The sequence below is a fragment of the Oreochromis aureus genome, linkage group 4, assembly GCF_013358895.1.
Source record: "Oreochromis aureus strain Israel breed Guangdong linkage group 4, ZZ_aureus, whole genome shotgun sequence".
Lineage (NCBI taxonomy): Eukaryota > Metazoa > Chordata > Actinopteri > Cichliformes > Cichlidae > Oreochromis > Oreochromis aureus.
Window position 1 is genome coordinate 11437835 of NC_052945.1, and position 16459 is coordinate 11454293.

At 38.8% G+C, this 16459-nt stretch overlaps 7 protein-coding genes across 8 annotated transcripts; 3 read left to right on the plus strand and 4 right to left on the minus strand.

The window, feature by feature from the left end:
- Positions 1-1392: 1392 nt before the first annotated feature.
- On the minus strand, positions 1393-3632 carry LOC116321444 (hemoglobin cathodic subunit beta-like). The gene is made up of 3 exons (XM_031741294.2): positions 3220-3632; positions 2675-2897; positions 1393-2573 (listed from the first exon to the last, which is right to left on the minus strand). The coding sequence occupies exons 1-3, from the start codon at positions 3309-3311 to the stop codon at positions 2445-2447; spliced, it is 444 nt and encodes a 147-aa protein (XP_031597154.1). The 5' UTR covers positions 3312-3632; the 3' UTR covers positions 1393-2444.
- Positions 3633-4330: 698 nt separating this feature from the next.
- LOC116321446 (hemoglobin subunit beta-A) lies at positions 4331-5240 on the minus strand. Its single transcript, XM_031741302.2, has 3 exons — positions 5078-5240; positions 4681-4903; positions 4331-4572 (listed from the first exon to the last, which is right to left on the minus strand). Exons 1-3 carry the CDS (start codon positions 5167-5169, stop codon positions 4441-4443), a joined length of 447 nt encoding a protein of 148 aa, XP_031597162.2. The 5' UTR covers positions 5170-5240; the 3' UTR covers positions 4331-4440.
- Positions 5241-5949: 709 nt separating this feature from the next.
- Positions 5950-6818, plus strand: LOC116321447 (hemoglobin subunit alpha-B-like). Its single transcript, XM_031741303.1, has 3 exons — positions 5950-6111; positions 6224-6431; positions 6597-6818. Exons 1-3 carry the CDS (start codon positions 6017-6019, stop codon positions 6723-6725), a joined length of 432 nt encoding a protein of 143 aa, XP_031597163.1. The 5' UTR covers positions 5950-6016; the 3' UTR covers positions 6726-6818.
- Positions 6819-8908: 2090 nt separating this feature from the next.
- Positions 8909-10619, minus strand: LOC116321436 (hemoglobin subunit beta-like). The gene is made up of 4 exons (XM_031741287.2): positions 10555-10619; positions 9514-9749; positions 9138-9360; positions 8909-9056 (listed from the first exon to the last, which is right to left on the minus strand). Exons 2-4 carry the CDS (start codon positions 9603-9605, stop codon positions 8928-8930), a joined length of 444 nt encoding a protein of 147 aa, XP_031597147.1. The 5' UTR covers positions 9606-9749; positions 10555-10619; the 3' UTR covers positions 8909-8927.
- Positions 10620-10649: 30 nt separating this feature from the next.
- Positions 10650-11413, plus strand: LOC116321435 (hemoglobin embryonic subunit alpha-like). Of its 2 annotated transcripts, none has more exons than XM_039610578.1 (3): positions 10650-10761; positions 10849-11045; positions 11210-11413. In XM_039610578.1, exons 1-3 carry the CDS (start codon positions 10749-10751, stop codon positions 11336-11338), a joined length of 339 nt encoding a protein of 112 aa, XP_039466512.1. In that variant the 5' UTR covers positions 10650-10748; the 3' UTR covers positions 11339-11413. The 2 variants fall into 2 exon arrangements, with proteins under 2 accessions (XP_039466512.1, XP_039466511.1); XM_039610577.1 differs by having other exon boundaries at positions 10653-10761; positions 10838-11045.
- Positions 11414-14116: 2703 nt separating this feature from the next.
- LOC116321437 (hemoglobin subunit beta-like) lies at positions 14117-15274 on the minus strand. Its single transcript, XM_031741288.2, has 4 exons — positions 15159-15274; positions 14743-14964; positions 14388-14610; positions 14117-14302 (listed from the first exon to the last, which is right to left on the minus strand). The coding sequence occupies exons 2-4, from the start codon at positions 14856-14858 to the stop codon at positions 14174-14176; spliced, it is 468 nt and encodes a 155-aa protein (XP_031597148.2). The 5' UTR covers positions 14859-14964; positions 15159-15274; the 3' UTR covers positions 14117-14173.
- On the plus strand, positions 15248-16043 carry LOC116321434 (hemoglobin embryonic subunit alpha-like). Its single transcript, XM_031741283.2, has 3 exons — positions 15248-15365; positions 15453-15660; positions 15859-16043. Exons 1-3 carry the CDS (start codon positions 15268-15270, stop codon positions 15985-15987), a joined length of 435 nt encoding a protein of 144 aa, XP_031597143.2. The 5' UTR covers positions 15248-15267; the 3' UTR covers positions 15988-16043.
- Positions 16044-16459: the final 416 nt, after the last annotated feature.

Here is a 16459-nt window from a genome sequence, read left to right on the forward strand (position 1 = left end):
ATGTTTGTTTACATTATCTGTGTGATGACTTTGAGCTTTCTGTATGAGCAGTTTAAACAGCCTCTTAATGGGTTGTTGTAAAGACCCACCTTTTAGCCCATCCCAGCACATCCACTCACTTCACCAGATGCACCTTGTTTAGTTCTCTCACCTTTGATTGGGTGTGGTGCTTGTCCTTAATTGCACTCACCTGTCACACGTTATGGACTGCATTCACTTTTGGCTCACTCTTTCTTCACTCCCACACGGGGCGGCAGCAGAGGTGAGGTTCTGTTTGGGTTTTTTATTTTATGTATTGTTTAAGATAATGAGTAACTTAAATCTCTGTTTTCTTTCAGCATTGGCAGTCCATGTGTGTCTTTCCTTCTTTCCTTCTTTGCTTTATTGATTTGAGAATAAAAGGAGAACCCTGTGAATGATTAGATGACTGCTTATTCTCATTCTAATCGGATGAGCCCATGATTCTGATTACTTAAACCCTGAGCCTTCCTTCCTTCATAACAGGGTCATTGTTCACGGTGATGGGTTCCAGGTTTGGACCTGATTTTACAGTAGAGTGATGTTGTTAATGAATGCATTGTGAGTTCATTGCTACTCAAATAAATGAACATTAGTTCTGTTTAGGTGTTATTCACTATTTAGTGTTTGTGGAATAAGCCAAACCAGAGCTGCTAAATCTATTAAACTGAATAGGACCAGAGATTTTTGATCAATTTGTTTGTGTCCCTGTGACCTTCCTTTTGTCTGTTTGTTTGTTCTGTCATTCTTGTTTAAAATAAACAATTATATGACCCAATTCCTGTATCTTCTTGCTGTCAGAATCCATATGGATACCATCAACCCTGTTGGTGCCACTGTAAAATCCAAGCCTTAGGAGCAACACACTCTATACATTAAAACCATTATGACATTAAAACCCTTATATGGTGTCTCTTTTACAAATTCAAACAAATAGATGTTCAAACTTAGGATGGTTTTCAACAATGCAACTGTGACCCATATATTTTTCTCTCAAGACAATAAAACTTTATTTTCAGCCATGTTTTTTCTCCTCTCATTAACTGCAGTTACACTTGTTGATTCACATTTTCCCTTAAAATGTTGTGAAATGACAATGCCAATACTATTAATTAAATATTACCTCCCTCGGGACGTACTGCATTTTCTTTGGACCTTCATTACTAAGTCAGATCATTGGAGATAAACCTGCCCTCTGCTCTGCAGACACAAAGATCTGCCTACACTAAGTTTATTGTAAGCAGATTCTTTACACTTAGTTTAAAAAAAAGAAAAACAAATTGTGTCCACTGTATAATATGTTTATAAAAGTATAATAAAATGACTTGCAACTCATTTAGTCTAGATTTAACTGAGCACTGTATAAAACGTATCAAATGTTGAGAGTGATCTTTCTTTATTAGTTTAAAATACATATACTATGTCAGAATTGAAGCCAGCAGTACATTTAAGTAAATATTGGATTGTGGCATGCTTATCAGGGTATTATCAGTGTATCTTTTAGCAACAACATTTAAGCCTTTTGCAAGTGAAGCAGAAATATTTTTCCATTTTTGCTTGATATAGGATTTCAGCAGCCTTACTAGGTTCTGGGCTTCCTTTATAATGTTTTTCATTTCTTAATGTATCAAATGTTTTTAATGTATGACAGGTGTGGACCGCAGGGAGGAGATTTTAGCAAACCTTAACACTAAAGTATGTGCAGAATGTCATTAGGGCATTATCTCTATGAAATAAGCTAGGCCTTCCCTGCAGCAGACCTCAAGTAAATCGTTAAGTTGACCGTGAAGACCGCTGTGGACATAAACCAAATTCTAACAGACTGTCATCATGACCCCATCCCTAAAAAGTTTTATCAGAATTCATTAAAGACTGTTTGAGCTCTTTTGTTTACTGACAGAATGACACACATGCAAACACTACCAAAAACATAACCTTCTTGGCAGAGGTAACAATGAATGTGTGATTGATGGACAGACTTTCAGCATTATTTCAAGTGGTTTAGCAAAGGTACTGTATTAATTTTAGGAATTATAGCCATTAATACAGTTCCCCATATTCAGAGGCTCAGAGTAATTTGAAAATGTGACATAATGTTAACTATAAAAATTGTTTTTATGTTTTATTAATTTTTCACAGAGTAAAAAAAACAACAACTTTCAGTCCATGACAAGTTCTTAACTGTCTGAAATCTGGAACCCATGACAGTCACTAAATGCTGTTTCCTCCTTTAGCTCTGTCAGACTTGTGTGTGTTGGGGTCTCTTTGACTTCAGTTTTGTCTTTAGTAACTGTCTTCAGTGTGGGACTCACAAAACTCAAGCTCCAACTGATCAAAAACAAACTGAAATGCACTCATGTCAAACTTATATCAAGGCTAACACACGTTTTAAAAAAAAAGTTGTATTATCTCCAAATAGGTTCTTTTCAGCGGTACTGACTGCTCATAGCGTCGACCACAGCATATAGAAACTTCTGCCAGATAGCTTGACTCTGGGGGCTCAGGGCTGACTTGAGTTTGCATGCGATTGTGATAGTGATACAGTCTGCCAACAGCTGTGAAAAAAAGAGAAAACACCATGAAACCTCTGCAAGTGCATAATGTACAAGTCACGTATTTTTTTTTTCATGTGGGTTTGAGGAAAAGTGTTGCTTACCCTGAAGCTATCAGGATCCACTTCGAGTTTCTGAAAATGCAACTGGCTCAGATCAGCATACGTCCGTTTCATGTTGTCCATGTTGTTCACTGCTTTGTCCAGAGCCTTCAGCACCACCTTTCCGTGAGCCGCCACTTTGTCGTTTTTCAAAATAGCAGTGATGGTGAAGAGATCTCCAAAAGAACCAAAATATCGCTCAGTCCAGGGGTAGACAATCAAGACTCTGACAATGCAACAGTCAGTGGTACAGGTTAATTAGCATAAAAGATACCACGTGATGAACTAACTGGAGAAAAAAAATCCCTAAAAATACAACGTACCCTTAAACAATGAAATATTTTAAAAAAAATAAATTTTCACGATCGTTTTTTCTTTATTTATTTCTTTTTAAACCAGGCATTGAATTTTACTATTACGAAATACCCATCAACTAGTTAAATAGCAATAATAATAATGTACTGAGAGAAAATTGCCAGAATATTTTTTCCGTTTTTAGGATTTTTTACAATCCGTTCTTGAACAGTAAATTCTTCAAAATGACGTACCTTGCCCAAATTTGTGGCCCAATGTCATCGATATCAACTTTTTCCCAGATAGCTTTCACAGTGCTGCGCTCCAGTTCCGTCCACTTAACCATGACCTGAGCGAATTGAATCAACAGTTTTACCTCCGCACTCTGAGCTGCTGAGTGATCAGCTTTTCCGCTTAATGACTGGCAAAGATGAACCAGCAGTTGGTATGAGGGTCCTATATTTCCAGCACACTAAAAGCGGACGGATGAGTCAGGTATTGCTACACAGACTACCTGTCAACTATCACTGCAAAACACAATGGAAATGCTCAGAGATGGTATGGTATGACATCAAAATATCCTCACGTAAACATAACCACCTCCCCATCCTGTTGTATCAAGTAATTTTCCAACAGCTGATGAACTTAGATTATGCCATGCTATCATTATCTGAACATTCAGGCTTCCCCCACCCAAATAAATGATCCGCGGGTCCACTTCATATCAGAAACTTATGAAAGTTTATTTCTTGGCCTTAAATGAACCCATTCAATTAAATTTGTTTTAAAAACTGATCAGCTCAATCATGATTGTGGCCCGTCCGATCGCGACAGTACTTATATCATATATTATATCCTTCGGTCCTTTTTGAATTTCATTCAAAGCGTTTTAAGAAAGCATACAGTTTTTATAATTTTGCCGCTATACGCCTGAGGGTGTTCTTATGTTATGTTGGGTCGAGGTTACGAACGAATTTTCTGCACTAAAGAAGAAATACTTTCTTCTGAGCTCGCAGATTGACTCGTTGTTAACGCTCGACCTTTAAATGTGCATAAAATGTCTGATAGCTGATATTCTTCTTTGCATTTTGGAATTCTTCACTTACATTAACAATACTTCCCATGCAGCCAGAGAACAACAACTTTGGATCCCTTTCACCCTTTTTTGTATTTATACGAAAAGCAAAACTAAACAGTAAAGTAAAAAGTCACGAAACGGTTTATCAGTGAGGCATACTTGTAATATTTATATTATACTCAAACATATAGGCGACTTCTATTGAAGATTATTGACTGTCCGAGGTCTTCTTCTTGATGTTATATTGTCGGTTAAAAGAACAAGTCAAATGATCGCACAGAGAATTAGTATGATTTGAGGTTTTCTTTATTGGTGCATATGGCAACAGAGTCAAAAAGATACATCATGTCACTTCTATGACTGTTGCACATCTTTTTTGAACTGGCACTCCAGAAATTTAGTGGTACTGTCTACCCAGGGCAGAAACGACCACAGCCAAAAACTTCTGCCAGGCTTCCTGGGCGTCAGCGGTGAAGACGCTGGGGCCAAACTTAGCGGCAACGCACAGGCTGATGCATTCAGCGAGCACCTAAAATGAGAAAGAAAATGCTTAAAACAGTTAATAAACATAAACTAATTAGTTAACCTTTTCAGATCGATGTGTGATGAATGTTTCTGGGTGCTGGTGGGGAGATACCCTGAAGTTATCGGGATCCACATGGAGTTTCTCGGAGTGCATATGGCTCAGGTTGGCATAGGTGTTCTTGATGTTGTCCAAGTTCTTCACAGCATTTTCCAGACCACCCATCACGGTCCTTCCGTGCTGTGCCACTTTGGGGTTTCCCATAATGGCGGCATTGGTGGACAGGTCTCCAAAGGATTGGAAGTATCTCTGAGCCCAGGGATACACAATCAGAAGCCTGAAATAAAACCAGAGAAACAATATTAATTTTATTGCACATAGCATTACCAATAGCCTCTACATACACAAACAAACGTGTTGATATATTCGCTTCAGCAAAGTTTCAACGATATTGTAAAAAAGTGGCATAGCAAACGACTATGTTTCTGAATTGCTATGGGCTGCAGGTTACCTGGTGAGGGCCTGGGGACCGATTTCCGCCACATCAATCTTTCCCCACAGGCTAGTGATGGCACTGCGCTCAGCATCTGTCCACTCGACCATTTTGACAGGGTGCAAGTCTCCAAGTTCACGAACAAGTTCTCACAAGTTATCACAAATCTTCTTGTGAATAATTTACTTGAGATTCCCGTTTTTATTCGTTTACCCCGCGCCCCTCCTTCAGTCATCGAAGCATCTGATTGGATAATCTGCGTCCGCCTGTTTAATGACGTGTGTTTTGCGTAAGGCAAATTTTGGCAACGGTCAGTGCTAACCGGATAGATAACATCTTTTGGCTCAAATATTGCTGTCACTTAAACGTGACTCAGCTACAAATAATCCATACAATTAGTCAGTCAAAGCACACAAAACTGGGCCAGTAATACCAGTCCTTTAACACCTGCCTTTAAATAAGCTAAGGTATCATACAGTTTATTTATCCAAAAGGATATATGCTCACTTAACGTTAGGAAGGTGTTTGTGCTCCTTCTTGGCTATAAAACAATATGCTTTTATTTTTACAATATCAAACTCTGACTAACAGTGCTGACTGAAAATTATGATTTAAGTTAAATGCCATTTTTGCTTAGAGCATATTTCTTTTTGCACCAAATTTATTCGCCAGTTGTTTAAAGATCTTCGTGCATTGCAGCCATTCAGTTTTTCTTTTTTCTTTTCTTTTTTTTAATTGTCAATTGCGTCAATTACGTGATATGTTGGGAGTGGTCACTTTATCATATCAAACTGGCAATGGAAATTTCTAGCAGTTTGTTTATCAGACGTGCGGTCTGGATTTGATAGTTGGGCGTGGCACCATTTGGGTCGATATAAAGACGCACTGACAGATCCAACCAAGCAGCATTTTTTGATCAGCATTTTTCCTTGCATCCCGAAAAATTCAAAGGCAGCCATGAGTCTCTCTTCGAAAGACAAGACAGTGGTGAAAACCTTCTGGGGCAAAGTCGACTCAAAGAGCGCCGAGATTGGTGGAGAAGCTCTGGGCAGGTAAGACCTCATTTTAAAGCAGGGATGACACAGGCTTTTTAAGAGGGTGGGTTTTTCTTTTGTTGGTTTGTTTTTGTAACTTCTTCTTATTTCCTTCCGCTGTACTTTACAGGATGCTCGTTGCGTATCCGCAGACCAAGACCTACTTTTCTCACTGGGGCGACTTGACCCCTAGCTGTCCGCAGGTGAAGAAGCATGGTGCAGTCATCATGGCAGCTGTGGGAAAAGCTGTCAAGAACATTGATGATCTTACCAGCCACCTTAGCAAGCTCAGTGAGCTGCATGCCACCCAGCTCCGCGTGGATCCTGCCAACTTCAAGGTAACAAAATATTGCGACCTTTAAATCTGCCAGAAATGATAACGATTATTTGTACATGCACTTTAGTTTAGACTTTGAGCGTTAAAAAACTAAAAAAGCAAGAGAATATAGGGATGTCTTCAGTGCCTGATTTAATCTAATCTGCTGTTTCTGTCACAAACACAGATCCTCGCTCACAACATCATCTTGGTCCTGGGCATGTACTTCCCTGGGGACTTCACCCCGGAGGTTCACGTCTCCGTGGACAAGTTCTTCAATAACCTCGCTTGGGCTCTGTCCGAGAGATACCGCTAAACATCAGCAAGACAGAAGCTACCAACGTGTGGCATGAATGTCAGCAACCCTCTTCATATGTAGGGGCTTGTTCAATAAAATTCACAAACATAAGAATGTCTATGTGTCCATTTCTTTAAGCCTTTGTAGAGAAGAATACGCTCATTTCCACAGGATACAACAGAGATGAAAAAGAACCCACACACAGTATGAAAAAATAAGCCATGTTTCAAGTGTGTTTTTAATACAGGCACGCTATCTGCCAGAACTTCGATTCTATTTACACTGTATGGTCGTTTTCATTTCAATTCAGTTCAATTCAATTTTATTTATACAGCGCCAAATCACAACAACAGTCGCCTCAAGGCGCTTTATATTGTAAGGTAGACCCTACAATAATACATACAGAGAAAAACCCAACAATCAAATGACTCCCTATGAGCAAGCACCGGCGACAGTGGGAAGGAAAAACTCACTTTAACAGGAAGAAACCTCCGGCAGAACCAGGCTCAGGGAGGGGCGGCCGTCTGCTGCGACCGGTTGGGGTGAGAGAAGGAAGACAGGATAGAAGACATGCTGTGGAAGAGAGACAGAGATTAATAACAAATAAGATTCAATGCAGAGAGGTCTATTAACACAAAGTGAGTGAAAAGGGTGACTGAAAACACCAGAACAAAGTCTCTGTGGCCACAAAGACAACATAGTCCATCTAACATGCAATAACCAAAGCAATACATGCTTTCCGTACAGCATACTTTTCTTGGACCACATCACCAGTGACTGGTTTCTCAGACGGCTCAGCGAACAGGAGGTGGCAGAGATATCCAAATCTAGAGCGCGTGCCAACGTTGCACCGCCATACAGCCAAAACTCATACAAGTCACAGATGTGTTTAAATGACCAGTGACAGACCAGTCAGAAACAGCGACTACAAGTCACACATTTAGACTGTTTTTTTATGGTGTAACTTGTGTTCAGCATGAGTATGAGTATAGTTAGACTGCGTTATTCTCATTTTGGACATGCACACTGGGCACTCTCGGCAGTCTGAGTGAGACGCTGAAATTAAATTATCGGGGCATGGGTACAAGTCACACACAGACATAAACCAACCACCACCACCATTACCTGTGCACGCAGTAGCCTGTATTTCATCTGCCTTGACCTGCAATTGCAAGGTGGGCATCCTGTGCACAAGCACATGCGTCACAAGCAGTTCTCCTCCCAAAGCGCTGACCGCTGACCCACCGGTCCAAAATTTGTGGCCTCATTTATGGTGACCACTCGCGGTCTTTATGAGTATTGTATGCACGAGCTCACCAAAATTTTGTGTTTCTGTGGTTCACGTCAATTTATGACACAGAACAACGCAGTCAAAGTTCGACAACACTGAACCTTATTGAAAGCGGGAATTCGGCTGACACCGCGAAGGGAAGCTGCCAAGTCGAGTAGTTTTTGCCAAATTTGTTGGTTTACCAAATGGAAGAGGAATAAGAGAAAAGGTTTATCGTGCTATATTTTTTTAAAATTCAAAGTCTTTTGCATTTTAAACTACTGTCTCTTTCAGAACAGTGACATTTTAATAGTGATTCTTCTCTACAGTCTTGTAAAAGTTTTCCCCCATACTATAAATGAGATGAAAAATTAATAAAGTACAAAGAAATGGAATTTATTTGGGATATAACTGTAAAAGGAAGTTCAGGCTTCACATAGTGAGGCTCCCGCCTCCCCACCAGTTGTGTAGGACCAGTTCATTGAAAGCTTGAGTAGTCATAGTGTGCTCATTGTGTTTTACTACTATATTTCAAACTGAATTATATATGTATGCACAGGCATTTCATTGAATCTAAGCATGATATTCAAGTATTTTCCCCTTATGTTGTAAATTTGCCCTGTCCAAACTGGTATTTCTTGTTTTTCATTTTCTATTCTTTACTTTTGGTTGACTATGCATGCTCCATCTGCCTGTCACTTTGCTGCTGGAACATCTGAATTTCCCCAAGTAGGGACAATAAATTATATTTCTATTCCATTCTGTTCAATTCTGTTCTATTCTATTGTAAATGTATAAAATAATTTGCCATTGTTTAAATATTATAATTCTTACAAAGCTGACGCATACCATAGCAGAAAATACGTAACTTGAGTAGTACAAATTTCTTTATTTAAGCCCCATTAAAACATGATTTAAAGACAGAGCATGTGATGGTCCTCTGCAGCTCTTTAGTAGTACTGCCTCCTCAGGGAGGACACCACCACTGCCAGGAACTTCTGAAAAGCTGCATGGACCACAGGAGTGAAGTCTTTGCCCAATTGAGCAGCAACCACAATGGCCAGGCAGTCGCCCAGAAGCTGCAACACAACAAAAAATGCATGAGACTCAACATCAACACAATTAATGGGATGCAGTACCATCAGTTCTGCATTGCCTACCATGAAATTGTCAGGGTCCACCTGCAGTTTCTCAGAGTGCAGCGTGCTCAGCTCTGTAAATGTGGCCTTGATGTTGTCCATGTTCTTCACAGCTTTTTCCAGACCTTGCATGACGACTTTTCCATGAGCAGCAACTTTTGGATTTGATGTGATGGCAGCAGCATTGTAGAGGTTTCCAAAGCCAGCGAAATACCTCTGAGTCCAGGGGTAGACAATCAGACACCTGAGGAAACATGTATATTTGAATAAATCACATTTCTAAAAGAAAAGTATGTGTTAATGCACAAAATGTGCTTCTTATATTTGTAAATTTGATGCCAATGATCTAAAAATTTGATACATACAAGCATAAAAACAGAACAGAACTGGATCTTACCTGGAAATAGCTGCTGGGCCAACGACTTCATAGTCAATCTTGGAGAAGATGTCCTTAATCGTGACGCGCTCGAGGTCTGTCCATGCAACCATTTTGCCTTGTTGATTGTTGTGCCTATCCTACTTTGGTCAGCAGGTCACCACATGCAGCTTATAAAGGAGCCCTTTTGCTCCACCCAAAGATATGCAGCTGGGTGGAGGTGGGCAGTGGGATGACTTGTAATACTTCTTTGCTGACTGAGTATTAAAAGGAAGTAAAGGAAAATGGGTTTTAGACTTTTATAACCCCTATCAGATAATGCGTCGGTTAAGCCGCTTCTGTGTAACGCCTTGCAGTTCTGTTTAATTTCCACCATCAAAATGAATCAAAAAGATATTTTTGTAAAGATGGTGGGATTGAGCTTTAGGGTGGCCCATGGCCATTGTTCATTGAATGACCATCAGAAGGACTTTTTTGAAAATTACTTTTTTAGAGTTGTTTTGTTTTTGTCCTTTCAGTTCAAAAGTATTTTAATTGTTCACAACACAATCTTCGAATCTGGTTTTGATTAAAAAAAAGAATAGTAGAAATAATAATATAGTATACAATATCCAGTCTGTACAGTATAGGTTATTTAGGAAAAATGCTAATAAAATTCAGACCCCTTTCTATTAATTCTGAAGCAAACATGATTTCATTTTTTGAATCAAATAATTCAATTTGAAACTTGTGCAGAAAACTAGACTCTATTATAAACCCTGACTTGTTAAAAGTATTTCCCATTTGACTCCGATTTTAAACAAATGGGCAAATATGAAGCCACGATGGCTAAAAATTTCAAATGTTTGAATAGGTGTTTCGTCCCGCCCACTCACTGTGATACAACACTGAACAACTAACAATAGATCGCATTAAAACATTTCACTGGCTCTCAAATGCGAGTGCATATTTATATATCTTCGTTATGAGTTATCCTGAGCTTCTATAAACATTTTATTTCGTAGTCTGTTTATCTCATGGGAGGTGTTTCATATCATTTTGAACCTGTCCAAACGCCAGTACCTTATCTGTGAGGTGGGTCGGGTGTGTGCATTTCCTGTTTCGTGTATAAAAACCTCCACAGTTTGAGCTGAACACAGCAACTCCAACCAGAACAGCAACAACGGGCAAGATGACCAGTCTTTCTGCAAAGGACAAGAACACAGTCAAAGCCTTCTGGGCTAAAGTGGCTGGCAAGGAGGAACAAATCGGCTGTGATGCTGTCTCCAGGTAAATATGGCCCCACACTGCTTACAAAAACCTGTTCTGCATTTCTGTCTCATACTCACTGGCTTGTTCTCTTATGGATGCTGACAGTGTACCCTCAGACCAAGACTTACTTCTCCCACTGGAAGGACCTGAGCCCCGGCTCTGCCCCGGTGAAGAAGCACGGAGCAACCGTGATGGCTGCAGTTACTGATGCTGTCAGCAAAATCGACGATCTGACCGGAGCTCTTCTGAGCCTCAGTGAGCTGCACGCCTTCACTCTGAGAGTGGACCCTGCTAACTTCAAGGTACAGATCATTATTAAATCAGGACAGCATTTCTCAATTTAATTTTTGTCCATGTTGTGAACACTAATTGGACCAGAAATTAAAATCTAACTCAGCTTTCATTTGATCCTTGGGTAGCTGGTAAAAAGTCCATTCATTTCAATGTGATCATCATCTTTCCACAGGTTCTGTCTCACAACCTCCTCGTGGTCCTGTCTACCATGTTCCCTGACGACTTCACCCCTGAGGTCCATGTGGCTATGGACAAGTTCCTGGCTGCTGTGGCTCTCGCCCTGTCTGAGAAATACAGATAAACTGCACACAGGAGCAGAGGACTGCATTATGTGCTTTCATACTTACTACGACTCTGACTTTCAATAAAACATTGAATGCAATCAAAGTCTCATGGTCAATAGTGTGGTGAAGATAGTCTCTTACTGTGAGCACATAGGAGGAAAGAGGGTTTAAGGTAAAGAAACATCAAAGTTAAAGCATTCAGCTGATGCTGAAGGGTCAGTTTCAGAACTGCAGAAGCCTTTGTCTTTACTTAGTATATGGTATTTATTTTCATGCTGCTTTCTACTTTGACTCCACTGTTTTAAATGTAGAGTAATGTAACTTTTACTCCACTGAATTTATCTGATACTTTTTACTTTACATCAAATTTATACTTTAGAAATATGATGAGTAAAAGAATGAAATACATCTGTATGTAGAAAATAAACAAAATTAATATATGAAATTTTGCCTGCTGGCCTTTTAAAGTCAGTCACAATATATGAAGGCTGATTTTGTGTTATAAAACCAAAATCCATTAATAGGATTATAACATATAAAATAGAGTAAAACAATATTTAGTATAGTTTAGTGTTTACAGAATATTAAACAATTTATATCTTTTTGACATTTTTTGATAATGTAAATTTCATTTAGGTTAAATTTTTAATTCAAATGACTTTGGTTTTCAATCCAATATTTTTGAATTGTGTTATTGGTAGATAAGTAAAAAACTTCATGACAGACACATTTATTCAAATTAGGTGATCATCTGATGAGTAATACGTTAGTGATGATCCTACATTTATATCCTCTTAATGCTTTGGGTAAAAAAGTCTGTCAGACACTGCTGGCAGCAAAGATAGCCTACGTAATAATTCTCCTTTGGTATCCTTAAGGCACTGACTGCACCAATATTGGATCCTAAACTATAAAGAGTTAAATGGGCTTTTTTACTCTTTTATATCTTTTTTTTATATATAATTAAAGTTGTTTTTTTTATTTTGAACATTTAAGAAAATCATAAAATAACAACCCAAAACAATAAAAACCACACTCACTGAAGAAAAAAAAATAATACTAATAATAAATAAACTGTTGCACACACAGTTAATTCTTAATTCAGACTGTATCTCACATTGTCATCATGTTGTAGACCCATAAAAACAAAAAACCTGTCCCATTGTTCTGTTAGAGTCTCTGTCTTGCGTCTCAGTCTTCCCAGCATTTTCTCGAATGCGGCATTTTCAGTCATTTTCTCCTTCGACTTTTTTAGGGTTGGAGTCCGAGGGTCTTTCCAAAGTGTTAAAATAAGACGAACACACGTCACAATCCCAGTGTTTAGCATTCTAAAGCCTGCTTTGTCTAACTTTGGCACCTTGCCTCTGTCCCCCAATAGGCACAGTCTTGGTGATCTAGGTAATTTAAATTTCACACAACCCTCCATATATTTTATATGTCCATTCATTTCAATTATATATTATATTTTATATCTTTTTGACATTTTTTTATGATGCAAATATTATTGAAGTTAAACTATAAATTTTAAATGAATTTGTCTTTCAATGCAAAACTTTTCCACAATTTTGTTGTACATGTACAATGACAATAAAGGGCCTTTCTATTCTATTTTGTTCTATTCTGTTCTCTTTTGAATTGTAATATTGGTTGATACATAATGGACTTCATGACAGACAGTTTGTTCAATTTATGTTATTATTTGTTTTACCAAATTTAATTACCTAATCAGCAAAGGGAAACTTATCTCACTGTAGCCTATACGAGTGCATCACCAACTCTATCTTGTGTGTATCTGAGTCAATAACTTTCATTGAATAACAATATCAAACACAGGCTTATTTATCTGATAACATCCCTCTTATCACAAACTGTCACAACTTCACATGTTGGTCCAGCTTTCCCATCCTGTCTATGGTAGACAGACACATGTTGCAGTGTCCTTGTTTTAGATCAGCCGATGCTCTTAGTTTTTTACTTGCATTGTTCAGTGTTACTACATACACTAAAATCTTTTTAATCAGACGTTTTTAGCAGAAACCTTCTGCTAAAATAAGTAGCTTATTAGTGTTGTGTGCAGCTCCCTCTGCAGCCTTTTAAGTAGGCGAAATCAACTCTACATTTTAAGGAAAAAAGTATGACCAGAAACAGAAAATACATGTTTTATTATACTGCAAATTAAACTTTGATAAATTCTCATCACATTTAAAGGGAATTTTCAGATTATATAAAATAATAATTAAATGCTTGAGTGTTTCAACAGCACACACAATGCGTTTGCAGGGATAATTATTGAATTACTGGAGCATTACTGCAACTACTGAAATGCTACTGAAGGTCAGTTCTCCTTATGAGCCAATTCATGGGCCAGATCACTCAATTTTTACTAATTGGCCTCTGATGATCTAGAAAATGTTTCTTTCATGACTTCATCTACTTGCAAATCCCATTGAGGCTTTTGGCTTTATCCACATAAGCCATTGTGTTTGTATGTGTGTCATTTAAAGAGCCGTTCTTTACTCACTGTTTTGAAACTGAAGTTTAAATAAACGTTAAATGTAAGTACACTCTACTGGATTTTTTATTGCAGGATTTTTAGTTTAATCCTGATTTTAGAAATGTTCTTAGTATGAGAAATTGCCATTTTGACAGGCTATATTAACTAGAAGGCTATACTAATCTTCAATAACATAACAAACAAGGCTATCATGATACTAATTTTACATTGACATGACCATAAACAAAGACTGGGGATAAAAGAAAAGAAAAACTTGCGGAATTTGTTTAGTGGTGATTTATTGAAAGCTCATTTAAACAGCTTAAATTCAGAACATGTGATGGTTCTCTGCAGCTCTCTAGTAGTACTGCCTCCTTAGGGAGGACACCACCACTGCCAGGAACTTCTGGAAAGCTGCATGGACCTCGGGAGTGAAGTCTTTACCCAACTGAGAAGCAACCACAATGGCCAGGCAGTCGCCCAGGAGCTGCAACACAACACAATTATGAAACACATCATCGACACACACACAAATTACTTGGGTCCAGTACCATCAGTTCAGCATTGCCTACCATGAAATTGTCAGGGTCCACCTGCAGTTTCTCAGAGTGCAGCGTGCTCAGCTCTGTAAATGTGGCCTTGATGTTGTCCATGTTCTTCACAGCTTTTTCCAGACCTTGCATGACGACTTTTCCATGAGCAGCAACTTTCGGATTTGATGTGATGGCAGCAGCATTGTAGAGGTTTCCAAAGCCAGCGAAATACCTCTGAGTCCAGGGGTAGACAATCAGACACCTGAGGAAACATGTATATTTGAATAAATCACACTTCTAAAATAAAAGTATATGTTAATGCACAAAATGTTCTTCTTATATTTCTAAATTTGATACATACAAGCATAAAAAGAAGAACAGAACTGGATCTTACCTGGAAATAGCTGCTGGGCCAACGATTTCATAGTCGATCTTGGAGAAGATGTCCTTGATTGTGGCTCGCTCGAAGTCTGTCCATGCAACCATCTTGCCTTGTTGATTGTTGTGCATGTCTTGCTTGGGTGTACAACTTATAAAGGAGCACTGTTGCTCCACCCAAAGATATGAAGTTGGGTGGAGGTGGGCAGTGGGATGGCTCGCAACATTTCTTTGTTGACTGAGTATTAAAAGGAATTAAAAGAAAATGATTTTAGACTTTTATGACCCTTTTTTGTTGGAAACATTTACAACTGATTTGTACCATCAAATGAGTTTAAATTCTTAGCTTCAGAACTTATATGAACATCTTGTTTTGTCTTTATCTCATGGGAGGTGTTTCATATCATTTTGAACCTGTCCAAACACCAGTACCTTATCTGTGAGGTGGGTCGGGTGTGTGCATTTCCTGTTTCGTGTATAAAAACCTCCACAGTTTGAGCTGAACACAGCAACTCCAACCAGAACAGCAACAACAGGCAAGATGACCAGTCTTTCTGCAAAGGACAAGAACACAGTCAAAGCCTTCTGGGCTAAAGTGGCTGGCAAGGAGGAACAAATCGGCTGTGATGCTGTCTCCAGGTAAATATGGCCCCACACTGCTTACAAAAACCTGTTCTGCATTTCTGTCTCATACTCACTGGCTTGTTCTCTTACATTTTTACCCAGGATGCTGACAGTGTACCCTCAGACCAAGACTTACTTCTCCCACTGGAAGGACCTGAGCCCCGGCTCTGCCCCGGTGAAGAAGCACGGAGCAGCCGTGGTGGCTGCAGTTACTGATGCTGTCAGCAAAATCGACGATCTGACCGGAGCTCTTCTGAGCCTCAGTGAGCTGCACGCCTTCACTCTGAGAGTGGACCCTGCTAACTTCAAGGTACAGATCATTATTAAATCAGGACAGCATTTCTCAATTTAATTTTTGTCCATGTTGTGAGCATTAATCTGACCAGAAATTAAAATCTAACTCAGCTTTCATTTGATCCTTGGGTAGCTGGTTTATCTGAAATGATGTTCTCACAAATAAAGAAATAAAAAGTCCATTCATTTCAATGTGATCATCATCTTTCCACAGGTTCTGTCTCACAACCTCCTCGTGGTCCTGTCTACCATGTTCCCTGACGACTTCACCCCTGAGGTCCATGTGGCTATGGACAAGTTCCTGGCTGCTTTGGCTCTCGCCCTGTCTGAGAAATACAGATAAACTGCACACAGGAGCAGAGGACTGCATTATGTGCTTTCATACTTACTACGACTCTGACTTTTAATAAAGCATTGAATGCAATCAAAGTCTCATAGTCATTAGTGTGTCATTAAATAAGTTATATCTTTTTGACATTTTTTAATAGTGCAAATATTATTGAAGTTTAACTTTAAATTTTAAGTCAATTTTCATTGTATATGAGGGTATTGTATTGCTATTGTAATCTTAGAAATATGGTGTGTAATCAGATATTTACTCTGAATGGCATTTCCTTGGCCTCCAGTAACACTGAGGAGTCTTGGAGTTGTTTTGACCTGAATATTTCCTTCAATGGGCATATTAAACAAATATATAGGACTGCTTTCTTCTATTTGCGGAATATCACTAAAATTAGAAACATCCTGTCTCAAAGTGATACTGAAAGACTAGTTCATGCATTTATTACTTCTAGGCAGGACTACTTTAATTCATT